The sequence below is a fragment of the Eriocheir sinensis genome, chromosome 37 (assembly GCF_024679095.1).
Source record: "Eriocheir sinensis breed Jianghai 21 chromosome 37, ASM2467909v1, whole genome shotgun sequence".
In the NCBI taxonomy this organism is placed as follows: Eukaryota; Metazoa; Arthropoda; class Malacostraca; order Decapoda; family Varunidae; genus Eriocheir; species Eriocheir sinensis.
In genome coordinates, this window is record NC_066545.1 from 4,043,703 (window position 1) to 4,071,692 (window position 27,990).

Genomic DNA, 27,990 nt, shown 5'->3' on the forward strand with positions numbered 1-27,990 from the left:
AAGAAGTGAATCTGAAGGCACACGATAGAAGGGGACATGAGAGAAGAAGAAGGTGAGTGAATGGCGATGAAGAAGAATTTGAAAATAGTTACAAAAAGAAAAAGAGGGGAAAAGTGAAGGGCTGAAACTATGGAGAAGGAGAAGATAAGAAGTGAATCTGAAGGCACACGATAAAAGGGGACATGAGGGAAGAAGAGGACAGAGTGCATGGTGATGAAGAAGAAGAGTTTGAACAATATAGTCACAGGAAGAAAAAGAGAAGGAAAAAACTGAGGGGCTGCAGCATTGTATAGATGGAGAATGCACACGAGGAAAGTGGACATGAGAGAAGGAAAGGTCTGAGTGAAAAGCAATGAAGAAGAATTTGGAAACAGTCACAGGAAGAAAAAGAGAAGGAAAACTGAAGGGCTGAAGCTATATAGATGGATCACGTTGAAGAGAAACACGAGGGAGGGAGAAGAAAGAGTGGAAGGCGGTGAAGAGAAGGAAAGTGAGTGAAAAGCAATGAAGAAGAATTTGAAAACAGTCACAGGAAGAAAAAGAGAAGGAAAACTGAAGGTCTGAAGCTATAGATGGATCACGTTGAAGAGAAACACGAGGGAGGAAGAAGAGAGAGTGGAAGGTGGTGAAGAGTATTAAGGAGACAGTCAGCAAGGAAGTGGAGCCTTACTAAGCGAAAACCGATGGAGACGAATTACCAAGAGTACCACCACCACCGGGAGAAGAAGGAGCCTTGCCAGCTGGGTGAGGGGGCGGCAAGGGAGAAATAGAGGGTAGGGAAAAGCGAGGAGAAAAGGGGACTGGTGTAAGAGTGGGAGCAGGTGGACCCAAGGAGATTTTCGGTGGTGTTCGAAGCTCTCCCTTCCCTACTAGCGCCTGATTCTTCAAACGTCGTGTCAGTCTTTACTAACAATAATGTGGCTGATTTGTTTTGTTTTAATTTGTCTTTTTTATTTGCCGCGTTTTTACAAGGCGTGGTTAGTCGGTTTTGTTGATTTTTTATACCACTTTTTACGACTGTGTTTGTAATTATGTCGACTTAACTGTGAAAGTCCAATGCATCCAGCTAACTCCATCCCAAAACATGGAAGTAAAAAGCCAGACTAGCCTCATAATTGTTAACACATCCTCGTACCACGTTTGAAAAATCAGGCGTAAGAGATGTAGGCCTAAGTTACTACCAACTCAAAATTAACAGCAGCTTCTAAACTGTTTTCTCCCTTCGTTGAATTTCAAGTACACACACACTGAACTTCCAATGTTTTTTTTTTTTTTTGTCTATTAGGCATTTTATTACTATTAACGGAATTAATGTGTTTGATGAAGCCATTAATTCGTAAAAGCGGGTCACAGAAAGCTCGTAGGGAGCGGGGTCTGGCACACGGCCTACTGTTGAAACTAATCTCAAGGGGACCGGGCACTCTTCCGGGTCCCCAGTGCTAGTTTGTCTTGGCCTCACCCTGTTCCTGACGCCGAGCCCATAACTCACAACGTTAAGGGGAGTGTTTCTTAACGTGGGTGATGGAAATGTTTTTTAAGGGTGCTGGGAATGGGCTCAGTCAAGTACAGAGTAACATTTGGTGTTGCGTCAGGGAGAGAGGCCTCCAGTGGCATACGGTCATGTATTACCATATTCTGGTGGGGTTTCATTCCAATGACTCCTCTGTACCCTTATATTTGGAGAAGAAACATAATTAAATCCCCAACCAACATTTTCCATATACTGCATAGTGTTGTAGTGCATACAGGCTTTTAACCAAATTTTAGGTGGTGCTGAGAAACCGAAATCTGACTTGAAGCCAAGGCGTGCTGGCTTGCCGCCCATATCTAAGCTGAGGGTGTTGAGCTCAGAAACATAATGGTTCAGTGGGTCTGAGCATTGCGTGAATCAATACCGTCTTTCTTCTTTACTTCTTTCTTTCATTATTTATTTGATTCTCTTTTTATCTTTCTTTCTTTCCTCTTTTCTTCCTTTCTCCCTCCACTAACAGGACACAAATGCTTCTAGCCCTACTTTTTCCTCCTTCCTCCTTGCCCCGGGACAGAACAGAATCTGTCGTCCATCCGTAGTTCCATTAACGTCAAGTGTGATCCCCGGCGCCTGGTGCGCCAAAAAGGCCATCTTGCCGCACGCGGGCCCCGTATCAGGCATGAGCCCCGGGCTCCCGCGTATCAGTACTACGGGCGGCCGATTTATCAAAGTCATCAATACTGAATCCGGGGTCGCCATGGCAACACGTCAGCCCGCCGACCCGGGAGGTGTGTGCCTCGGAGGAGCATTTTAAAGTGTCGTTAGATTGAAACAAAAGGTGATGAGTGCAGGATGCGAGGCGTTGATAAAGTTAAAGAAAACACACACACACACACACACACACACACACACACACACACACACACACACACACACACATAGCTTGACGATCATGAGTCCAGTGCGTGATCAGACAATGGTGAATGACAAACGCCCCCCTCCCCCACACACACGTTTAAAAAGGAAAAAGTTGACAATTGTGAATATTGCAGCTCAAAGCAAGTGAGGAATTGCAACCGCGTTTTAGCCAATCTCTCTCTCTCTCTCTCTCTCTCTCTCTCTCTCTCTCTCTCTCTCTCTCTCTCTCTCTCTCTCTCTCTCTCTCTCTTTCCTTTCTTTCTATCTTGCTTGCATTGCCTTGCCTTGTCTTGTCCTTCTCCTCTCTTCTCTTCCCTTTTTTTTTTCTTTTCTTTTCTATCCTTCTCGTTTGCTCTCTCTCTCTCTCTCTCTCTCTCTCTCTCTCTCTCTCTCTCTCTCTCTCTCTCTCTCTCCATATAACCAGCCTCCAGCCTTTCTCGCCATGACGCTCCGAGCCTCGCCCGGTCGAACCCAACAGTGTCGCGAGGACTCAACACCTGCCAGCCTCCGAACGTTTCCTTCCCATTTCCTCCGCGACAGAAAACGTTTGTCGGAAATTTGTGTTCGTTTCACTCGCTGGTTGGCCGGCCTGCCCTGGCAACACTTGACTTTAATTAAGGGGGCGAGGAGGAGTTATGGAAGAGGAGATATCATATTTATTTGTCTCTACGTGGACCAATCACCCATAATAAAAATAAAAATACATATAAAAAACATGATTGGGAGATGGAATAGACAAATAAAAAGAGGTGGACGCGAGGTGCAGAGGTAGAGGTAGTAGCCTATACTGTTTTATTCCTCTTAGTAGACCGAATGTAATAAAGAAAAGAAAATATAAGGAATTGCAACCCATATTTAACTAGTCTTATACCTGTACGAGTCTTCCCCTTCTATTTCATCACCATATTCTTCTTCTTCGCACTCTTACTCTTCTTGCTCTTCTCCTTCGTTTCCACACACACACACACACACACACACACACACACACACAAACACACACACACAAACACACACACCTGGGGCACGGGGAGGTGGGGGGAATGTGAGCGTGGGCCGATATCAGACTGATCCCGCAATGACTTACTGTTCTTGTCCTAAATAAATTAATAAATAAATCATGAGAGAGAGAGAGAGAGAGAGAGAGATGCATTAGCCGGGGTAATGAGAAGCGTCTAGGAGTGGACATCGTGGCAGGATAGAGACGAAAAATTATGACACCAAAAAGTACGACACACCGAGGGGTTATTGGCGGAGCGAGGGAGTCTCCGCTACGCCAGTCTCTCGTTCCCACGGCCTCATTATTGTGTGTGTGTGTGTGTGTGTGTCAACTATATACCTAATTTCTTTTTTTCCTCTTATACACACGGGACAGACTGACTGACTGGCTCGCGTATCGTACCTACAATATTCACTCTTCTCTTTTTGTTTGATCTCTCTCTCTCTCTCTCTCTCTCTCTCTCTCTCTCTCTCTCTCTCTCTCTCTCTCTCTCTCTCTCTTAATGAAAGTCCTTGATCACCCCTCGTCTGAATGAGAAACTTTTTTTATCGTTGAACTTAAATTTTGATTTTCTAAATGCTTCATCTGAGATATATAAAGATAAATAAAGATTGATAGAAAGACACAGACATAAATTAACAGATAGATACCTAGACACAGATATATATATATATATATAGATAGACAGCTAGATAGATAGATAAATAGATGGATAGAGAGATGAATAGGAAAATAGATAAATAGATATAGATTGATAGATAGATACAGACAGATAGATAAGTAGGTAGACAGACAAATAGATAGAGGTCGAGAAGTAGCAGGAGCAATGATGGTTTCGATGATTGTCGTGATGATGGTGTTGATAGGCAGCTGCGACACATAGCCTAACTGTTAGACGAGTAGGCTGTATACGCGAAAGGAATGACCTTATTTTTTTTACGAGCATTATCTTCACCCTTGCAAACCCTAATAGCGTTAAAAAAAAATAATAACATATCAGATTGTTTCCTATACTCAAGACCAGAGGTGGACAAGTGCGGCACTTGGTGCGGTAGTGCGGTAGAACCGCATCACTAAAAAGTACCCCACTACCGCAAATTTTCTGAATATACCCGACTACCGCGGACCGCACTACAAATCCTGCAGTACTTCTTTGCGGTACTTTGAAAACTATCGAAGACAATATTTGCAGCGCGGCATGCTCACACACACACACACACATATATATATATATATATATATATATATATATATATATATATATATATATATATATATATATATATATATATATATATATATATATATATATATATATTTTTTTTTTACAGTGAATCGGACTCAATCAGTCAATCGGTATCAGTCATCCGAATCAGTGATTCAATCATTCTGATTTTTCAGTTATTGTTCAAAATTAAATACTAAATAGACAGACTAAACTACTACACTGCATGTGAGTCTAACCCGCGCGGTGCCGGCCATTTCAATCCTGGACCCGTCCGTGGTGCCGGCCGATTTTTCATTTTTTTTTATGAGCTCAAAAATCTTAAGCAATTGTAAGATAATGGAAAAACATGCAAGAAGTGGTTTAGCAAAGTGAACAAAAATTTAAACCCACCTTATATATGTTGGTGCTGCCTCTCGTTGGTGCATATTAAATGACGGTACTCTCACTCGGTTTTACATAGTTTTTATTAGTTACTGAATCATCATCAGACATGTCTGGTAAGTTGATAACATATCCTCAATACCAAACGCGAATAACTCAAAGGTCCACCCTGACCAACAAAAACTTTGAGCGGCTCGTGTTCCTGCGTGGAAACATGAAGCTCCTCGGTTATAAGGAGTATGCCATGGATTGGCAGGAGGGGGTCAAGAAGGAGGAAGAGAGTGAGGAGTGCTGAGGTCTGAGGAAACTGGAGAATATTTTTCTATTATATATAAAATATGATAAATATTAAATAAATTGATTCCAAAAGTGCATTTATAGCTGTTTGATTTATTATTGCTTTTATTTTGGGAAAATCTATTGTAAATTCAGGCAATTGTACTATTTTAAGCATGTTTCCTTTCTTCGGATAGCCACTGAAGTATTTTTTTTTATTTTGACTACCGCTACCGCAGCACGGCACACCGCGTACCGCACTGGGAAAGAATAAAATGGGACTGCACTAACGCAACCACATTACTCCGGAAAAAGTACCGCACTACCGCAACCACACTACTGATTTTTCAGTACCGCGCCCACCTCTGCGCAAGACATTACCCAAATCTTTCGGAAACTAAGAGATCACAATATATTTGCATGTCAAAACACGTTTACTTATTCATTTTGATGTTAACGACGTTATCCTAACTTCCAGGAACTTAAGACGTTCCCATAATCCTTTCAAAACTAAACACGTTATCTTAATCTTGTTAGAACATGACAGTATATATCTTGGAGGAAAGTATATAGGTATCCTATTTTTTCCTATACTCAGGACATTAATCTTTCTGAATCTAAAGATGTTATCTTAACATTTCTAGAAATTAAAGACGTCTCCCTAATATTTCCATAACGAAAAACGGAATTTTGATCTTTTATAACCTATAGACGTTATCTTAATATTTTCAAAATTATAAACGTTATCCTAGTCTTTCTTTATAATGATCCTTTCCAAATTGTTAATATTTCCTATCCAAAATTAAAAACACTATCATGATCTTTCCAAAACTAAAGCCAGCTTTATTAAAGACGTCATGAAGGTGCTGCGGTAAAAGCTCAGCAATAATAGCCTCGTTAAAGTATTGTATTGTTATAACTGCCTGGCTTTACTAATTAATTATCATCATTAATTAGGGGTTGCGGAAAAGAACAGTAATAATATGCATGTATCATATTTAAAAATAGGTATTGCTTTATAAATATACAATATGAAGCAGGAGTTGCAGTAATAGCCTAATGCAAGAATTATATGGAGGAAAAATAACGGTGCCTTTAATAATAAATATCACGCAGGAGTTTAAACAAAAGAACAGAATAGCACAAAACATGAACCACTTACAACTTTAAAAGGGTATCACGAGTGCAGTAAAGGAAATACCAAGGAAATGAGGGAAGTAGTAGTTGAACAGATTGACCAAAATGTAGATTCTTTTTGTTTTCCTACTTCAAACAATCACAGACTCCCCCATAACAATCAGACTCTCCCCCAAATCATTCAGACACTCCCCTATAACAATCAGACTCTCCCCCAAATCATTCAGACACTCCCCCATAACAATCAGACTCTCCCCCAAATCATTCAGACACTCCCCCATAACAATCAGACTCTCCTCCATAACAATCAGACTCTCCTCCATAACAATCAGACACTCACAACAATTGAACACTCTTACACAACAATCAGACACTCACACGACAATTAAAGTCTCCATGCAGGTAGGATCATTGGCTCACCTTTGCTCCACGTGTGAGAACAGTGTATGCAAAGAGGCCGCTCTCACAACACCTTCCTCGGCCACTCCACAGACAGACTGGCGTGCCGCAGGGTAGCATTATACTAGCATAACTAGCATTGTATTATCGTACTCACCTCATATTTTCTGGTTTCTGACTCATGAGTAAAATTGAGTATTGCAAACAAACACTAATAATTACCGATTTTAACCATAACTATATGTGAATCTCGTCATTGGGGTGGAGGTGATAGATTTTGGTTGGAAATCGGCAAATAAGAGGCTGAGTACGACTGTCTGGTAACTTTGGCCGCAGGATAGTTGTTATCCTTGGTTGTTATTGTCGTTGCTGTTATTAGCCTTACCACGCTACATTTTGCAATAAAATGACCTTCCAATATGCCAAAACTTCATGTTTTTTTTCTTTTTCAAGGTGGGAATTAGGGGGGCTCCCGCACAGAGTTATATACAGAGGTATATAACTCTGTGGGCTCCCGTGGTAGTCTGCGCCTTTCGCTCCGGTGGGGTGTTAGAGCGTAGGTTCGAGACCTGCCAGGTGCCATGGGAGTGGACAGGTGAGCTCTTTCCGACACCCGCAGCCCCGTTGTTGGGCCTCCTCCTTGAAAGAATTGGGCATCTCTCTACCAACCGTCTGGGTGGTTGTATGGCATGCACCGCCTTCCTCCCTTGGGGTATATCCCCAACGAAATATTACCAAAAAATAAAAATAAAAATAAAAAGGTGGGAATTCAGTGAAATCAAGGGTCCTGGTATAATGAGTCCATGTCTTCAACAATTTATGGTGGCCTTATTTTTATAACATAAAAAGTCATCTGCAATGTGATTTTAAAGGGTTGTTAAATAGTAGGGCTAGACGTGTTTATATGCCACTCCACTTCTCCCTTGTTCTCTCACCATTCTTTACCGTCGTTTGTCTGTGTGTGTCATTCAGCGATAAGTGGGTAACAGCATCGTCTGGTGAAGCATTAAGTGGTTGTTCGGCTCAAGAGGTTTACTCGTCTCTCTCTCTCTCTGACATGTACTATTAGCCCATGTTTATTCTTACGCGTTTATAGCAGTGGTGGGCACGGTTCCGATAATCCGCTAATTGCTAATTAGCGAAGCTAATTTTTTCGTTAGCTGTTTAGCGTTTTCGCTAACACTGGAAAAAGTTAGCGGACAGATTAGCTTCCGCTAAATGTAGTTCTTCCTCTGTCCTGTCCTACCACACGTAGATTACTAGTAGTAGCGGAAGTAAACAGACACCCTCGCCATAGACCGATAGGTCTTCTGGTGTCTGTTCTTCCTATGTATTCCTATTCATAACTTTAAGTTCACTAAAAAAATTCATACAGGTTTGTTCTTGTCCGTTGTGGGCAGACACAGCACCAGTTGAGCCACATGGCGCAATAATTCCAAGGCTTCCACTTTTGGGTAAATTGCGTTTTAAAGTAGGCTAATTGGACAATTATTAGGGACACCTTTTTTGGTATTTCAGGGTAATGCATCTTCCATTTCCAACTCTTTGAACTCGGGATTTAAAAACAAGAATTCGATATTTTCCACTTGACAAGAAATAAACTTAAAAATAAAAGGTTTTTTGGGGGGTATTTCGTCGGGGAAAAAGTGTCAGTTATGGAAAAAAGTAAAAAATACGTAAATTTGCGGGAAATCTTGGGTAAAATATACGGATTAAGGATAAACTGGAGGATTCTTTCTCTTCTCGCTGTTGCTTGTTGAGCTTTCTTCAGTTCAGTTTAGCAGTTTGGCGGTTTAGCGTAAGCGAAGCTAACTTTTTAGTTAGTGGATTAACAGTTAGCGAAGCTAACTTTTCGGTTAGCGGTCTGGTTTCAAGCTACTACCTCATGTTTTCCAATTCGTCGTGGTTAAATAGTATCACAGCTTGTATAAAATGGACATTGAACGGGGTGTAGGCTACCAGGTTAAAAAAAAAAAAAATCCATTCTACCCTTGAACAATGTTCTTATAAACTCCTAACTCTGTCCCTCCATCTCAGGACTATAATAGCGTTATCAGGAAAACTATATTTACCTCTGGTTACCTATTTATTTTGACACAAAAATATGATAAACTTCCTTCCGATCAAAATAGGATTTCCATTAAGGATTCCTTTATCAATCAAAAAGTACACAACATTAATTAATACCTTGTAATATCTTAATTTACAGAAACAATATAAAACCTTTGACACTTGACAACCATCAGCCCGTTTCCAATTGCCAGATACTGTGTGATTTTGCAACTTAACCCATAGTGGAAGGCAATGGAATGGAAGAGTACAGAATGGAAGGCAATGGAATGGGAGAGTACAGAATGGAAGGCAATGGAATGGAAGAGTACAGAATGGAAGGCAAGGAATGGGAGAGTACAGAATGGAAGGCAAGGAATGGAAGAGTACAGAATGGAAGGCAATGGAATGGAAGAGTACAGAATGGAAGGCAATGGAATGGAAGAGTACAGAATGGAAGGCAAGGAATGGAAGAGTACAGAATGGAAGGCAAGGAATGGGAGAGTACAGAATGGAAGGCAAGGAATGGAAGAGTACAGAATGGAAGGCAAGGAATGGGAGAGTACAGAATGGAAGGCAAGGAATGGGAGAGTACAGAATGGAAGGCAATGGAATGGGAGAGTACAGAATGGAAGGCAATGGAATGGAAGAGTACAGAATGGAAGGCAAGGAATGGGAGAGTACAGAATGGAAGGCAAGGAATGGAAGAGTACAGAATGGAAGGCAATGGAATGGAAGAGTACAGAATGGAAGGCAAGGAATGGAAGAGTACAGAATGGAAGGCAATGGAATGGAAGAGTACAGAATGGAAGGCAAGGAATGGGAGAGTACAGAATGGAAGGCAATGGAATGGGAGAGTACAGAATGGAAGGCAATGGAATGGAAGAGTACAGAATGGAAGGCAATGGAATGGGAGAGTACAGAATGGAAGGCAATGGAATGGGAGAGTACAGAATGGGAGGCAAGGAATGGGAAAGTACAGAATGGAAGGCAAGGAATGGAAGAGTACAGAATGGAAGGCAAGGAATGGAAGAGTACAGAATGGAAGGCAATGGAATGGGAGAGTACAGAATGGAAGGCAAGGAATGGAAGAGTACAGAATGGAAGGCAAGGAATGGAAGAGTACAGAATGGAAGGCAAGGAATGGGAGAGTACAGAATGGAAGGCAAGGAATGGAAGAGTACAGAATGGAAGGCAAGGAATGGAAGAGTACAGAATGGAAGGCAATGGAATGGGAGAGTACAGAATGGAAGGCAAGGAATGGGAGAGTACAGAATGGAAGGCAAGGAATGGGAGAGTACAGAATGGAAGGCAAGGAATGGGAGAGTACAGAATGGAAGGCAAGGAATGGGAGAGTACAGAATGGAAGGCAAGGAATGGAAGAGTACAGAATGGACTGGAACAGAATGCAGTACCACATAATGTAGCCACAAAGGGTACTGCACTTCTGCCTTCCCTAACAGCACTGAGGTAAAGGCTGCACTGTCAACTCCACTGAATCAACCCATACACGAAACACTCACCCAACTCTACTCAAATTCCTTAAAAGTGACCTCCCTTACATCAAGATTATATGATCCACTACTTTTTGAAAGCCTCTCTACAATATCCAGTTAATTACAATCAGTAAAATAATAATTCTTTACTGAATCTATTGCATACATCAACATTTTGTGAAATCTTGCACAGTAATCTGATCAACAACCTCAACAGCCTACCCCAAGAAGCTGCCAACTTCCTAATTATATTCACTTATGCTCCCCTGAAAATACTTTACATCACCTCAAACCTTACACATAAATAAATATGTTTTTGTACCTTTTATTAAAGCTGTTTCTTTCATTGAGTTAAGATCTTTACATCAAAAAAATATCTGATTCCTTGCAATATACTTGGTCCATTATAATTTAAAGCTCTGAGGTACATTCATTCCAATATAAAACTAATTCTGCTTAATTAATAATCTATGTAATATACCTTTTCAAAAGCTGCACAAAAAACACTTGAAACTATGATTTTCTAATAACAATGTGATCCTTCAGGTAACAATGCAACAAATTTGCTTCTCAAAAATACTGATATTGCACAACCCAAATAATGTTTGCATCTCAACATTAACAACACGGACATAAAACAATTCTAACACAAACCGAATGACATACTCTTGCTTTGCTGGCGTCATGAGAAGACTATACCACCGACTAATAACCTGCCAACTATCAGCCATGAACCGATTTTTCACTTTAGCCAAGCATAATAATGGGATATCTATTTCTTAATCATAAATCAAAAAAACAATTTCAAATAATCATGATTTGACATATTGTAACTTTTGGGTATTTATAACAAAGAGTGGGGAGGACAACAGCATCAACGCATTGGTTCGATTCCAGTGCTTGGTAACATTCAAAGAGTTTAATGTTTGAGTACTTTATGAAGGATTAATGCCTAAAGAAACATTTTTGTTGTATGTGTACCATAAGGAATGACTATTTGATGGAATGTGTTTAAGTATTTGGAAAAGAAATAACTGCCTTGAGGAATGAGTCCTAAAACTATGTGTAGGGTAGGGAATGCTCACAACAGCTTTATAATGCCCCTCTTACACTCTTTACACACTACACACACACACTCCCTCACATCACTGCCTATCCTCAGCTGCACATTTTCAGTCAATCACTGAAATTTCTACAATTGTGACATTCTACCTTCATCTGAACCTCATAAAATAGTTCCCATCTAACCTCCTTCAGCTGTGTTCACATACCACCATCATCACTATCACTATCGCTATCATAAACACTCACCAAAGGCAGAGTAAATGGGTCAAAAGAATACTTATTAAATAGCAAATGTCTAGCAGACCTCTCCTTTGGTGTGCAAAAATATGACATATTACCTGTAACTTACCTTCCTTCACCTTTGGGTTAAAAGGATATATATCACATGTCTGGTATACCTGCACTTTTGATTTACTTGAGTAAATCATAATTATCTGATTAACATTAACTTTGACATTCAAAAATAAATACATTTCTGATGAAGTCACTTTTAGTCTCACCCTCACAACACACAACAAGCACTATAATACAATATCATTACAACTCTGAGTCTTCCTGAGACTCAGATGCATTTCCATATCATCACAAAACACATTTCCAACACAGGCAGCATTAACTATCTTCAGATGAAGAGATAGAAGATAAGATATGATTCATTAACTTATGTATACTTCTAATATTAATAAATCAACAAAATAAATAATGTTGTGACATTATCACTAAGTTGGAAAATGTGAAAGGAAATACAGGTGTAATGAGTGTCTACCAAACTAGTCTTGCAGATGCTTCTTCAGGGGAGTTCAGGCAGCTCTGGTGATCTATCCAACTCATGATCAGTCCAGTTCACTGATTGGAGGTTCCAGCAAAGGAAGTCGTCACCTAAGGTTAGCCACCCTGGCGTCTTTGACTGGCCTGCTTGTTTGCTTGCTTTCTAGGCTAGGTCATTCTGCTGGTATCTGCTACACATATGCATGCAGCCATCTCAGTGTACACCATATCTGTTCCCTTGCTGATATTCTGGTTTGTGGCGATGTACAATACTTCTGTGACCTTCCTTTTTTTCTATTGAAGCCTCAGCAAGAATAAAAGGAAGGTCACAAAGTATTGCACATTGCCACAAAACAGAATATTAACAGCAGAACAATTGTGGTGAGGACCAAAACGACTGTTTGTGTATAGTAGATATCAGCAGAAAAACCTGATTTACGGAGGAAGCGAGCACACAAGCCAATCAGACACTTGAATGGCCAACATTAAGTGATGACCTTCACACATTCATCGAGCAAGGGTGACCATGGGTCTTGGCTTATTAGATGAGATATCACTGGAGCTCCTTCATTTCCCTAAAAAAGCACTGACAAAACTATCTGGGAATATTCTACTCCATTTAGGACACCTGCATTTCCTTTCATCTCCTTCCTAAATAAATAATAACAAATATTAAATAAGTAGGTAGTAGCTCCCTCCAACCATATCTTTAGCTGCCATTTGAGACAATTGTAACCCACGCCACAAGCTTTACAAAAATGTCGCACAAAATTACATGACATAAAAGTTAGAAGATCTACACAAAAGAAAAAAAATTATCACCTTTTTTTCTCAGACCATAAAAGTTTGCTCCCTTTTAAGAACTTACTGCTTGTACTCAGATTGTTTCCTAGAACCAAAATGTTTAGAGGTTTGGAGAACAGCAACAAAACAAACATGCCAATAAACATGATGGGGGAACAGCACAGGAAAGGTGGAAGGTAGAAGGGTGGATGGGTGGGGAAGGTGGCACATCCACAGCCACCTGAAACCACCTTCTTTCTCCACAGTATTCCTCTCATTACCTCTCTCAGCAGCCCTTCAATCAGTCTTCTTAGCTGTGACATCAGAGGCACTAACAGGTGGTGCTGGTGCCATTGCCTCTCTCACCTTGCTTGGCACCTCTGAGAAGATCAGAGTGCCTCCAAAGACAAGTACTGTGCCAACCCAGTGTGCCAGAGTGAAGGGATTGGCGAAGTAGGCAATGGAGAAGAGGAGTGAGAGAAACTTGCGAAGCGTGAGCACCAGCGTAACGGTGAGGGAGGAACACTCAGAAGTGAGCCGGAACACTGAGCTGATGCACACAAACCTGAAGGACAGGAGGCAAGAGGAATGAGACAGCAGAAAGGAGGAGGGGGCAATAGAGAGAATAATTGATTATTTGTTCCTGGCACTGCAATATTCAATGGTAGAAAAAAGTCCTATAAAAGCCATAACTTTGTCTTACTGACTCTTACTGCAGGAAAAATGCAATTAAAATTATGTCAATTAGTACACTGAAGGCACTTAAATGATTCATCCTCTTTAAGGTCATGGGCACATTTTCACAAATAAACACCTAAGTGATCCTTCAACCCTCCTTCAGCCCCAACCACGGCACAATCACTTACTGTGTGAGCGTGTTGCCCAGCAGGAAGAGCCAAAGGCGAGGTGTTGCCCCCAGGAGTGGCAGGGCCGCCATGGCAGGGAGGGGCTGGGAGGAGGTGAACCGCTTGGCACTCTCCATGATGCTGCTTACCGTCATCAAGAACCCCGGCAGGGAGAGGGCATGCTGAGGGCAGGGGACAAGGATGATCCCAGTGTACTGATGGCACTGTCCTTAAGCAACAACATCAAGTATAGGAGAGGTAAGAAGGTGAGCACATGGACATATATAATGCGAAGAAAGGAGCACATGCTTAAATGAATAACCTGGAAATTAGAGCCACAGTAACATGCAAATATGTAAGACAAGATATGAAGTAGTGGCCCTCTCACACTATGAAAGAGGAAGAGAGAACAATTACAGATCACTCATAACATAAAAAGGCTACAGTGCAATGGTGGTTCACCCAGGACATGGAAGTTAAATCAGTTCAATGATGGCTCTCTCACAATATAGATGAGAAACAAGAAGCAGTGGTGGTTCACTCACAATATAGAAGAGTGCCTCCTGTGGGTGTTTGCCATGCTGAGCATACAGACACTCCTGGAAGATGCCCATCCTTGCTGACAGGAAGAGGGCGAAGGTCAGCAGTGCAATGCCTGCTAGCCAGGTCGCAAAGCTGGAGAGAACATCACCGTTGCCACCATCATCAGGACTTTCTCCACCATCAGTGACAGCTTCTTCCTGCAAGGGATGTCATTAGGCTATCAATAGTTACTTTACAACAGGGACATAGGCAAAAATTGGTTAACTAAGAGAGTGGTGGATGAGTGAAATTGGCTTAGCAGTCATGTGGTGAGTGCCAATACAAATGTCACATTCAAAAATAGATTAGATACATTCATGGACAGCGATATTAGGTGGGGTTAGATACACGGGAGCTTAGGTTCAAAGGAGCTGCCTTGTACAGGCCTACTGGCCTCTTGCAGACTCCTACGTTCTTATGTTCTTAGTGTCACCAGCCTGTTCTAGAGGTGGCATTAGGGGAACAACACCACACCAAGTGTTTGCACTATCTCCCTATTTCAATACAAGCAATGGAAATTGTCTAAGCATATACTTATATGAAAATATGTATAAAGGATGTGACACAAGTGCTGTCAAAAGACAGCACAAAAACTGTGCTAGATCAGTGTCGCATGACCCTCCAACACACCCCCAACAATTTATATTATGCAACTAGGGGTCTAAAATGGAAAATGCTGAAAAGTAAAGATGGCGCCACTATAACCACTTGCCTGCGCCACAACGGGCTGGGGCTGATCATCAGGCCCTACTATGAAGGCCTACTAGTGCCACAGGCCAAGACGTAAAAATAAAAATATAAAAAACAAATAAATAAATAAAAAAACGGCTGACTTTGTTTATAATGCCATGTTGTAGGGTTCATCAGGGCTAACAAATGTTATTATACAATGTCATGTCTACAATGCATGGGTAAGCCAGGAAAACAACTTGAAGAGAACAACAACAACAACAAGATGGACGATCTGTTGATCGGCATCTGCGACGCCGATTAAAAAACAAGAGGAAAGTGCCACAATAATATCTGTAGCTACCCATTCAACGACACCAATGTGACATCTACAGCATGTCCCCCAAGCTTGCAAGTCAAGTTTTATGCCAGATGCTTTAACTCTTCATAAAAAAAAACACTCTGAAGGCAGCCTTAAGGAAGTCGCTGTTAACCTATTTCCTGACACACATGCACACACACACACGCACACACACACATTAACACGTACCAGGAAGTGTGCAGAGGCATAAGTACACACGAGGGTGCCTAGGGTGATCATGGCCACACTAACATACTTGGAGAGTGTGTAGCGGCGGCCCAGCACCACCAACGCCATCACCATGTTGGCAATGAGCCCACCCTGAAAGAAAGGATACAATCATATTAAAGATGCTACTACTACTATTACTACAACTATGATGACTTCTACTTCTACTTCCTACTACTACTACTACTACTGCTGCTACTACTACTACTACTACTACTACTACAACAACTACTACTACTGCACCTCGAGAAAAAGGATTCATCATCAACATTTCATCGACGCCTGCTCCTAGGAGCTCCCACCAGGGGATGGCCATGGCAGAAGAGCTTCCATCTTTCTCTATCCAGACACTCCCTCCTTGTCTGCTCAAAGTTTCTCAAAGATCTTTCCCCCCTCTCCATAACGTACTCTTACACCCTATCCCTCCATTTCACTGGAGGTCATCCTCTAGCATTCCCTCCCTCTATCTCACTCACATACACCCTTCTGGTCATCTTACTCTCCTCCATTCGCTCCATGTGGCCAAACCACTTTAAAGTCTGTCGCTTCACTTCTTCCACCACTCCACACTTCTTCCCTTCACCCCTGTGACACATTCCAAAACGCTCGTACACACTTTCATTACTCATTCCATCCATTCTACTCACACCACAAGCACTCCTCAAATAACTAATTTCCACTGCCTGCACTCTAGACCTTTGACTTTCATGCCAGGCCCACATTTCACTTGCATATGTGAGGGTTGGTACTATTATTGTATTTCTCAAATCCCTCTTTACCTCCATGCTCACACTTCTGCCATTCATGATTCGTCCCAAAGACCCTACCACCCTTCTTCCTTGCAATGCCTTTTCTCTTATATCTCCCTCCATACCACCATGCTTACACATAACTGATCCAAGGTACTTAAACTCATTGACCTCCTCCATTTCTTCACCATTCAAAATTATTTTGCATTCTTTTTCACATTCAGTTCCCACTCTATATGGGCTTACAAAATCTACAACCTCACTTCTACTTTGCTCACAAACCATCACTTCACTTTTGTTGACATTTACTTTCAGCTTTCTCCTATTACAGACACTATCAAAAACACTGACCAAATTTTGTAGGTCACTTTCATTTTCTGCAATGAGCACCGTGTCATCAGCAAACAGTATCGAATTCAGTACCCACTTCCTTCCCTCATCAAACAGTCTTACTCCAACTTTGCCCTTAATTTCTCTAATAATAAAAAAAGGAATTATGAAAAAAAAAGGATTATGAAAGCCGATACTACTATTACCTCCCCTTCCTTCCTCAGTGATTTAAGCCCTATGCTCATCAGGCTACCAACCTTGAAGTTACACTTCTGCCCATTCCTACTTTCCTCACCAATACCCTTTCCACTCTTCCTCACCATTCATGAATTCACCACAACTCATAAACTTTTCATCTCATAAATGTCATGTCCATTCCAGCCTCATCTTTCTTCTGCTCCATCCTCCCTACCCTGTCCTCCATTCCTTTTTTCCCACCCTCTCTCATCCTTCCCCTTCACCATATCCCCCTTCCTTCCACCCCCGGCTGTCCACACACCACCTTGCCCTTCCCTGGTGACTCACACTTCGGAAGATCATGTGCAGCGGCATCGAGATATTGAACGCGAACGCCAGGTTGTTGGTGACATTGACGATGAAGAACAACACCACCAGCACCAAATAGTCCCTGCAATGGTGATGGTGGTGAGTCATGGTGGTGATGAACACATTGTTATGTATGAAGAGAGAAAGAGGTAAGGAACACATTGTTACTTATGGAGAGAGAGAGTCCATATTTTTTTAAAGTGTAATTTACTTATCCTCTCACATTGGAGGTGGCATCCTTAAACGTAAAAAATATTAAGAGTATAAGAAGAAATATTAAAGCAAATATAAATAAAGAATAGAAAGGTAAAAGTTGCACGAAACTGCTTCTCTCTTAGATGAGTAAACTGTTCTCTTCATTATGTGTCTAACACACAAGGGTGACCAACTAGCCTCTGTGGGTGGATTATGTGAGGATTAGCATGGAGGTCTGGAGCAACTGGACAGGGAGGTGGAGTCTGCCTACTGACCTATTTACATTTTTCCTTTAAAAACACTATTGTGTAATGCACAGCAACATTGGTGGTGTATCCAAGTCACAAATATAAACAAGTTTAGATATAAAATCATACTGACATTGTATCTATATTCAGACTTTAAAACACACATCTACCTCAGGGGCACCACATTTCTCTTGGTGCCAAGGCGTGTGGTGAAGAGGAAGCCGTGCAGCGTAATGAAGAGGAACTGAGCACAGGTGATGATGTTACCGCTGCCTGGCTCCGCCCTGAGGGTGACAAAGGGGCAGTGAAACAATAGAAAGGGAGAGAAATACATTAACAGGAAGGTATGATGGAAAGGCACTGATAACAGGCAAAAATAATACTACTGTTTGCCTCATTCTTAGAGTGATTAGAGAAAAGATCTAAGTGAATGGATAACATTGTGAAGAGTAATGTAACATCCAGGCTGGGAATAAATAACATACATAATGGTCTAAAATAAAGAGGCATTATTATTTTCTCAGCTTTTCTACTATGTATACCTCGAGAATAGGACCTAGGAACTCATGGCTGGGTAACATCCCAAATGGCTAAACCAGTGTCCAGCAAACACTACTACATTTATATAAAGCAACACTCACTTGACCAGCAGCTCCAGAAAGACCACATTGCTGCAACACCCAACAAACACCATGAAGATGGCCGATCTTGCCCCCATCCTGTTCCTGCAAGACCAAGAAGCATTATTATAAGTGAAAAAGCTCTAGGGGATATAAGGAAGTAATGAGAATATGCAATTGTATGTTTTGCATGTATCTGAGCTTCATTTTCCATTGGTAAATACCCATTTTATAAGAAATAGCAATGTGCTGTTTCCTAAATGAGATTTTTTGCAGAAAACTAGGCTGATTTATGCAAAAAACATAAATCTGAACACATTTTCATCTGTAAACTGAACCTATTCAAGTCATCAATGCATCGTAATGAATAGTAACTTATCTCTGCTTCATTCTTCAAGAACAATGCTCAAACTTACAGAACTAGGGTGACCATCCGTCCCTTAAATTAAGGAATCGTTCCATATTGGAGAATGAAATGGTACGTTCCGTTTTGAACCAGTACGGAACGCCATTTGTTCCGTATTTGTCTGTCTAAATGGGCAAGCAGATAAAATTCAGGATTTTAAAGCTGTAGTGATGGCATTTTTCGGTTAATCTCAAAAGCCAGGCCGTAAAATTGTGTTTGTCAAGGGTCGTCCTGAAATACATGGACAGTACGCGACCCCCCAACCACCTGCCTCCACAAGCAACAGGCAACAACTGTCAAGGCAGGGCAGGCTACAGAAATTTAGGGTTGACACCCGTCCCTTAAAATACAGATTCGTTCCATATTGGAGAGTGAGAGGTTCTGTATTTTTCTGATTTCAAGGTGGCAACCCAATACAGAACCCAAGCTAAATCTAAAGGACAGTGTAACCTATTTCTTCTAAAATGGAAGCCTTTTGCCACAAAAATAGTAACCTACAGCCCAAGTGGATAGTAATTTATTGCCTTTAAAATAATAACCTGTTTCTACATAACCAGAAGACAGCCAGAGAAAGGAAGCAAGAGAGCAGCCATTTGTTTGCAGGTATAGCTACTCTCAGTATTTTAAAATTAATTTTGGTAATTCTTTCTAAATTGTCTGTGCCCCGTGCAATAACAAAACTTGCATATTATGTAGGACACACTGTGGCCTTGCTGGAATTTTGTTCAGTTGTATGGCACACAGGGTATGTAGGTGATACCGACATGCTTGAGAGAGTCCAACGATGATGGACCAAGGAGATTGTTGGACTTTCGCATCTTGACTATGCCTCCCGACTGGATGCCTTGGGTCTCTTTTCTGTGCATGGCAGACTGCTTAGAGCCGACATAGTCAAGGTCTGGAAGATTCTCAATGGCCTGTCTCCTGTGCAACCCTCTGAGTTATTTTCCCTCCAGACATCATCTAGGACCCGTGGAAATTCACACAGAATATTTCTACCCCACAGCAACACAGAAATACGTAGGCGATACTTCTTAGTCCGAGTGATTGCTTTGTGGAATAGCCTGCCAGACACAGTTATCCTGTCAACATCCTTAACTGTGCTTAAGAGAAAAGTAGCAGAGTACCTTGGTCATAGGCTATACGAATTTTAACCCCTACATACTAATACCAATGTTTTCTCATATATAATTTCATTTGATCTCATTTTAACTATAGTCCCTAAACTCTCTGGACTCAGGACGACAGGTGGCAGTGAGGTGTGGGTGCAGTAAGGTGACGGGGTACTGGATGCGTGCCTAGTTCCGCCGGTATAACGAGGATCAAGCCTCTACCTGTACCGGCGGTGCCCGAAGTGGTAGCATACTGGGCCCACATTCACCGCGTGATGGACGACGCGGGTTCGAATCCCCACGCTACCACTCGGATTTTTCAGTCACCGCCGAGTGGCTTAAAACTACCCACATGCTGTCCTGAAGACCACCCATCAACCTGGACTCTAGAGGAAGCCGTCCAAGCGAATCAAGAACGAGTTCCGGGGGGCAGCATGAGCAAATGCAAGATGGCGCCACTATAAAACACTCGCCTGCACCAGAACGGGCTGGGCCGACCATCAGGCCCCACCTGGAAGAAGCCTTGGGCCGACCATCAGGCCCCACCATGAAGATGCCTACCGGCGCAACAGGCAGCGACGTAAAAAAAGGAAAAAAAAAGAAAAAAAAAAACATCGTGAGTAGTGGGGGTGATTCTGGAGCTGCCCTGTGTAGGCCACCCGGCCTCTTGCAGTTTCTCTATGTTCTTATGTTCTTATGTTATGTTCAAAGAACATATTAACTCTAAATTACTTTATTCTACTTACAGCAATATAAATATAAATACTTATTTCACTTATATACATATAAGTCATTATATTTTATAACTAGTCTTTACTTAGTGCAATCAACACACATTCTAGCAGCGGCTCAATAGCTTTAGTGTTAAGAGTAACTACACAAATATATATTCTGCTGGTGTGTTGGCACTTGTGGGGTTCCCTTCTCGTGGAACCCGTCTAGGTAAGATGTCTAGGTAAGATATATCTAATAATCTTTTGGGGGATGAGTCTAATATGGCTGTAATAGCTCCGAGAATGTGATGTGCTGTGTGGGGAGATGCCTGAAAAGATGCTGCTGCTATGAAAGATTCCTGGAGAATATAACATGCAAGGTGTAGGTGCTGGGGAATGGAACATGGAAGTAGGTACTGGGGAAGATGCAAGATGTAGATACTATTGTAAGCAGGGTATAGTTTTTATATAGCAGAAGCTGCTGATATCAAAACCTGACTCAGAAAGGGTTACCTGTAAAAGATCAAAACCGGTACACAGGAAATGCCAATGCGGTGCAGGTGGCCCCCTCCCACTGTCCAGCTCATATGTGCAGCAAAACTCACCTTTCTCGGCGTCGTCACGGGCACATGAGGCTCCAGGAGTGGCGGTGGTCAGGTCAGGTCATACCTTCCACCTGCTCAGCAATATCGTTTGGGAGGGCGGCGGCATCGGAGCACACCTCCTGCGGCCTCTTTAACCTCAAGCTCAAGCCGCCGCTCAGGGGAAGTAAACAACTTTTGACAGATGAAGTCTAATAACAATGCGCCCATACTATACTCAGATTAAAAAAAAATATTTAGCTGTGGCGATACGGCGATATCATTTCAAAGGCAAAGTGAGGGATTAATTTGATTAAAAGAGGTTTGTTATCCTGTTGGCGGCAGCATCACGTCACCAGCCAAGACCAAGACAGACCCGCCACATCACTTTTCCGAGCAAGAGCACAGTGTCTGGATGTGAATGCAAGAAACTATAGATGGTCTGAGTCCCGCAGCAAGAACGTGAAATGAATGTGTCTGCTGAGAGGACTAGAAGGGAGTGGATGGTGATGCTGCTGGGACTGAGAGGTGAGACGAATGGACGAGTGATTGAGGCAGTGGAAGAGTTCTTGGAAGAAATGTGCCTTTCAAGATGTAGGGAATAGGATTTTGTTCCATTTACGTTGGATACTGTCTGTTCTTTATGTTTGTTTTCTTTTCCAAGGAGCTACCGTTATAAAGGCCTGACATGGGAGAAATCCCAAGACAGATCAAAATCATGGCGCTGTTCAGCGAAATCCCATACCCTAAATTATTAGTGTTACTTCGCATCTCGCAAAATGGGACAAAAGTGTTCTGCTGAGTGAGTAAAAGATTTTTAAAGTTTAGCCAGGCTTCCTCTACGTTGCAATCATCTGACAGTTGTATATTTCTGTAAGCTTTTGTCAGATTTCTACGAAGTTTGCTCTTTTGAAATTGGACACCTTTACTTAATTTTCAATCACTGTTGTCTGGGTTCTAATGTCGACGGGCATTACTTTATAATCGCAAGAACCGAGATATTCTCCTACCGTTACATTACTGACTAGATTATCTTGGGTCGCTATAACAACAAGAGAGAGAGAGAGAGAGAGAGAGAGAGAGAGAGAGAGAGAGAGAGAGAGAGAGAGAGAGAGAGAGAGAGAGAGAGAGGATCTAGCCCAATGAATTCAAAGTGTAAATATGATTTTTTCAAAGGAAAGTACAGTTTATTAATAAACATTTCAAGGACATTGACTGGGACATTGAATTTATGGGATTAGATATTGATCAGTCTTACTCGAGATTTAAGTGTTTATTGTTCAATACTTTCCACCGCTTTATTTCCAAGAAACCAGTTCACTAAAGCCTCCTTATGTCATGCCCCGGGAGTTTATCTTTCTCTTTTTTTTTTCCTAAACGTCCTCTGCGTGTATCGAAACACACGTGAAATTAACCAAGGCAAGTGGGTGAGGGTATTCGCCGGCTGCCTGGGATTAAACCCGCGACCAACGTGACGGGAGACCCACTCCTTACCAAGTCGGCCAAAGAGGTACCCCACTGTCTAAGTGGGTTATGGGAGGCTCGTTCATCAGGCATAGTCGCCGCACTACGCTTGGACCACAAGCATACCTATATTAAATGATATCAAACGTCGTAAACGGCAGGCTTGGCTTAACTATAAAGATGTTCGTTCTGTGTTTGGCAGATCATCTCTTATTGCCTTAAGGTTGTGGTATGTTTTTAGCCGTTTATCCCTGGAATTCAAAGAGATTATCCATCAGTCAGTCATTAATATTCCTTTTTTAATCCCATACTCAGACTTTTCCTAGCATTATGAAACCAAGAAAAGTGATTCTACACACTTTATTTTCTAATCGTAAAAAGGGATAGTCAATGCATGAGAGCCATGAGCATCACGGAAGTGGAAGGAAGCTATAAGGAACAGTATTATCTATTAAACTAAATGTATGCATGGGAGACGTGAGGCTGAAACATACCACAGCGCCTACAATAACTCACTGGAAATGAGCTGTGTGAAAGGTGCTGGGGTAATCACTGAATTATGATGTGCTAATGTTAGAATGGTTTTAATAACTGATAAGGATTAATTTGTCGAGTGAAATGGCACATGGAGGAGACCGCCAGTTTAATGGATCAACATTGTCAAAAATGATCGAAGAGATAGTTAGTAGGCAGGGCTTGAGTATGACAGGAAAGTTTGAGTTTTAGTGTGGCAACACACTGACAGAAGTTCGTATATAGGATGAACATCAGAGATTTATATGAATAATCACTGGTTGTAGATCTTTACATCATTGATGGCAAGGGTCTCCAGTTTTCCCCCCTCTCCTATCTTATCTGAAAATATTACTTTATTTATTTATTTTTATTTTTTATTTTTTTTACGTTTTCTCCTGTGACGCCGGTAGGCTTTCTTCAAAGGGCCTGATGGTCAGCCCCAGCCCGTTGTGGCATATCAGTAAAGTGGATAAACACAGTTCCAGCGTAGAGAATCATTGGTGCTGCGGCGCCACAGCAGGGTGCGTGCAGTGACTTGCAGTGGCCAGTGAGGGACCGGTGGTCATATTGGGTAATGGGCATACAAGTCATGACGCAAAATTGCTCTCTCTCTCTCTCTCTCTCTCTCTCTCTCTCTCTCTCACAATTTTAGACATTGGCAACTTACTCTTCTCCACAAAACCTCAGCGCTCAAATTAAATTCATTGTTCAAAAGCACGAGGTCCATAGCATAGGGGCTCACATTCATGGTATTGGCAGACCTGCTGTTGCTCCGGTGTGAGTGGATGCAGCGACAGAAGGGTCAAGGGAGGCTCTTGACGGTTCACTTAAAACACATATTTCTGCCTAGTGGCTGTCGCGGCACCCTTCATAGTGTTGGTGGATGATTCAGTAGTTCCACAGATGAAAGATTATTACACTTAGCCACTCACTCCCCGCGGCTCTTTAACTGCCAAGTGGCCGCCTCCGGGCTAAAAGGGCGTCCGGTGTCGGCGGCGGCCCACACCACGTCATGCACGCCAAGGCCTTGATGCCCCAAGTAACGTAGAGGGCTGCAACTGGCGGCGAAATTTCCGTGACGGACCGAGCACACAAAGCACTTACCGTAATTAATTAATGACAGGAGCTAGTCCATCTTTTTTTTTTCTCTTGACACCAAAAGTGTCTTATCTCATGTCCGTCAAACGTCGGGAAGCTTTAATGCAGAGACTGTGTATACCAGTGGTTTTTAAACTTGGGGCACGCCTCCTGGGGGAGGAGTTAGTAATTTCTAGGAGGGGTGCTAGCCTTGGGGGAAAACTGAAATTTCTGTTGTTGGAATATTTATTATCTTCAGTAGAGCGTGTGCTAAAATGCAAGGGGTGTGTGTAAGAAAATACACATTCCAAGAGGGGGCGTGGAAGTACAAAAAATAAGGACCATTGGTTTATACCATGGTATTATATAGTAGGGATATTATGCGTGTGGAAAAGCACAAATTGTTACTTAATACAGTAATCATTATTCCTGTATAATTACATTTTTCATAATGCATAAAACTATACGTTAATGCACGTACGTCGTTATTATATGTATACCAGATTAATTTCCAATAGTTCAATACACTAAATATTTTGTAGTACTACAATCAAGAATACTTTATAGGGTTATATCCTGTCTACGGAAGCTCAGGTAAGGTATACCACAATATTGGAAAGTTGGTAAACTGTTAAGTCGATTCAATTAGATAGATAGATCTTGCAATAAGATAACTTTGCATTAAGATGTGGCCACTTTTTTCATCAATATAGTGACATGATGCTCATCAGTGACCTGAGGCGTAACCTTTTTAGTTCATCCTGTTGCTGTGATGGCACACTGAACTGCCAGCTGCTCGTGTTACCCAAACATTACACTTAGGTACAAGGTCAAGGTACATCCTCACGTAGAACTCATGTTAACGATCCCATTGGATGCCTCAGAAGTGTTTGTTAATCTTTTATAGAGTTTACTTCTGCCGGGGTACCTGTCCTCGACCCGGGCTGAGCTGTATGCCATCCTTGAGGCTCTCCACACTGTAGCAGCTTTGCACGAAAATGTCTACTTGTTTGTCGATAGCCAGGCTGCATTGCATGAACTTGTGTCCTCCTCCCCTGCCGACTGTGATCTTGTAGCTAAGTGCCTGACTGCCGTCCGTGCCCTTGAGGCCACAGGTGCCACGGTCCACTTCACCTGGGTGCCCTCTCATGTGGGCATCCAGCACAATGAGAAGGCAGACTGCCTTGCTCGCCGAGCCCTTCAGGATGACACAGTGGACCCTGGCACTGACTATACGCTTAGCTATGTTAAGAATAGACTTAGGCATTGTTCACGTGATAGCATTGCTACCCAACTCAGACACTGCTGTGACAATGGCAGCGCCAGCAGCCTCCACTATGTTAGTGTCTCCCAGCGCTGTGTTTACCCCTATGGGCGACACAGTGCCCCTCAGGATGTGGTAGCAATGCGCCTTAGGCTAGGCTATAGGTACTACTGGGAGGTTAGTAACTCCCCTGGTGTCTGCTGCACGCTCTGTGCCAGGCCGAGGGACACACACTGCATCACTATGTCATGGAATGCCCTCTCATTGCTAAGTTTAAGCCACGGGACTGCCTTGACCTGCCCCAGACAATTTGTTGGCTCCTGAACCATGATGTCCTCCCTGCTATCCTCAAGGAACACCCTCAGTTTGCACCAAGGTGGTGATGCCGTGTGTGGCAGCCTGAACTACTGCCGTGCTATACAAGGCTGTGATCTCTGCAGTATTTTACTTTAAGGACTAGTATTACTCTATCTCTGTATTCATTCCCATCTAGTGCTTGGGCAATGTTCTCCGTCCCCACATTTTATTGTCTTATTGTCCAGGGGGAGGTACTGCCCCCTCCCTTGTTGTGCTTTCCTTCCTACCATTGTATCTTTTTAATTTCCTGGTGCTCCCTTCACATGTATTAATATTTGTATAATCTCACTCTGTCCTGCCTGGGGGTAGGGATGGCATGTTCCTCCCTTCTCCCTTGTTGTTTACCTGCAACAATAAACTATCAATCAATCAATCCATTGTTCCCTACACCCCCCTCCATGACCACCTTACCTTGGGCAACACGAGTCGGGTCACACACAATCACATACAAGACAAACCATGACCCATATTTTCTCTTCATACATTATTGTATTCTTAATTTTATAGTGGACGACTTACCGCTCATACTTGGTGACCTCACTGCCAAGCTGCTGCGGATCCCTTTAACTCATTACACAAAAGAATGCTAAAAAGAAAAAATAGAATTCACTTACTAGAGGCTGAGTGAGACTCAAGCAGTTAGGCATTACTCTAAAATCCTTGTTGGGACCCCACAACAGGCCGGTGTTTGGTTGACAGTCGACACTGCCTATAACCAGTCATTTGTAACTTTGATATATTAGATGAGTCTGTTTTGATCACAATGAACTCGATTTTCATCCGACACAAGTGGCAACTGCTACAAATATTCATCCCTGTGAGTGGCAACACTGAAGAGAAGAGAATCAGACAGACAGACAGTCAGTCAGTAACTATCAAGACGTGCCTGTGTGTAGGTGTATTGCTCCAAGCTCTCTTGCTGTTGTTGTGGGAAGTTTTCCTTCCTTCGTTCCATTTTAATTATTGTTCAAGTAAGTTAAATTGTACGTTATAATATCTATAAGTTTTTGGTCGATTGAAACTTGAGGCGTCACACATGCATCGCATCGGGTTTTGTGTACATCAGGGGGTCGTGTCAGGTCAGGCGGGAAGGAAATGGTTAAAGCTTGTTTTGTTTTGTTTTTAAAGTTTAATGATTCACAGGTTGCAGTGAAGTGTGTGTGTGTGTGTGTGTGTGTGTGTGTGTGTGTGTGTGTGTGTGTGTGTGTGTGTGTGTGTGTGTGTGTGTTAAGCAGTGCGTCGTTCCTTCATAGTACTGCTATGGTGCTGCCTCTAGAACAACAACTACTATACTACAGCTGCTCCGAAAGTTGCCGCAAGTTCCATCGTCACAGAACTGAGTAACAATTAAGCGATCACTATCAAACATAATTGGTACTTCACCACGCGCCACGTGACCCCACCTCGATCACTTCAAGGACATACCTTTATACATAGATCACCACAATCATTATGCTAAAGAACAACAATAAGAACCGGTAGAAACCAAACAATTTGTCTCATCCACTCTCTCTGGAACAATCTTCCTTCATCTGTATTTCCTCCTGCCTACGACTTGAATTCTTTCAAGAGAAGGGTATCAAGACACCTCTTCTCCCGTAATTGACCTCTCTTTCGGCCACCTCTTTTGATTCTTTTTTAGGAGCAGCGAGTAGCGGGCTTTTTTTTATTATAGTTTCCTTTTTTTGTGCCCTTGAGCTGCCTCCTTTGTTGTAAAAATAAAAAAATAAAATCATTGTGTGGAACTTTATCAAACGCTTTCTGAAAATGGAGATGGACGTAGACTGAGAAGAGGTCGTTATAAAAGGTCAGCAGGTTGGACAAGTATTGTATCTCTTGTTAAAAGAATAGCATGCTGTGAATCCTTTCAAGGTACCTTACAATTTAGTCCAATTATGCTTTCTAATATCTTACCTACTATTAGACTAATGGGCCTGAGATTACCCGGTAATTTTTGTCTCCTTAAAAATCGGTGTTACATGAGCTATTTTCCAATCCAAAGATACGATGCCTTGTCGCAAGGACATAATGAATACGGTTCTGAGTTTTTTTTTTCGCATTTTGCAATTTTAAGTAGAATAGGATATACATTGTCTGGTCCTGGACTCTTTAATTGTTTTAAGAGATTGGAGAGCAGTTAGGACTTCATCGAAAGTTAT

At 42.1% G+C, this 27,990-nt stretch overlaps 3 protein-coding genes across 5 annotated transcripts in view; 1 reads left to right on the forward strand and 2 right to left on the reverse strand.

Moving 5' to 3' along the window:
- Positions 1 to 6,917, reverse strand: part of LOC127008079 (glutamate decarboxylase-like) — a 136,425-nt gene extending 129,508 nt beyond the window's left edge. Inside the window, exon 1 of the mRNA XM_050879633.1 lies at positions 6,829 to 6,917. The gene's annotated coding sequence lies outside the window, so the exon portion shown is untranslated. The remainder of the gene's footprint in view (positions 1 to 6,828) is intronic.
- Positions 6,918 to 9,875: 2,958 nt separating this feature from the next.
- On the reverse strand, positions 9,876 to 21,379 carry LOC127008082 (UDP-xylose and UDP-N-acetylglucosamine transporter-like). The gene is made up of 8 exons (XM_050879641.1): positions 21,178 to 21,379; positions 18,363 to 18,446; positions 17,892 to 18,005; positions 17,258 to 17,360; positions 15,615 to 15,746; positions 14,359 to 14,553; positions 13,835 to 13,995; positions 9,876 to 13,533 (listed from the first exon to the last, which is right to left on the reverse strand). The coding sequence occupies exons 2-8, from the start codon at positions 18,437 to 18,439 to the stop codon at positions 13,266 to 13,268; spliced, it is 1,050 nt and encodes a 349-aa protein (XP_050735598.1). The 5' UTR covers positions 18,440 to 18,446; positions 21,178 to 21,379; the 3' UTR covers positions 9,876 to 13,265.
- Positions 21,380 to 21,535: 156 nt separating this feature from the next.
- The window catches only part of LOC127008083 (apolipoprotein D-like), a 30,063-nt gene continuing 23,608 nt past the window's right edge, over positions 21,536 to 27,990 (forward strand). Inside the window, exon 1 of one of the 3 annotated variants that reach the window (XM_050879643.1) lies at positions 21,536 to 21,681. The gene's annotated coding sequence lies outside the window, so the exon portion shown is untranslated. Of the gene's footprint in view, positions 21,682 to 26,634; positions 26,803 to 27,990 lie in introns of those variants that run through there. The other 2 variants (XM_050879642.1, XM_050879645.1) reach the window with 2 other exon arrangements.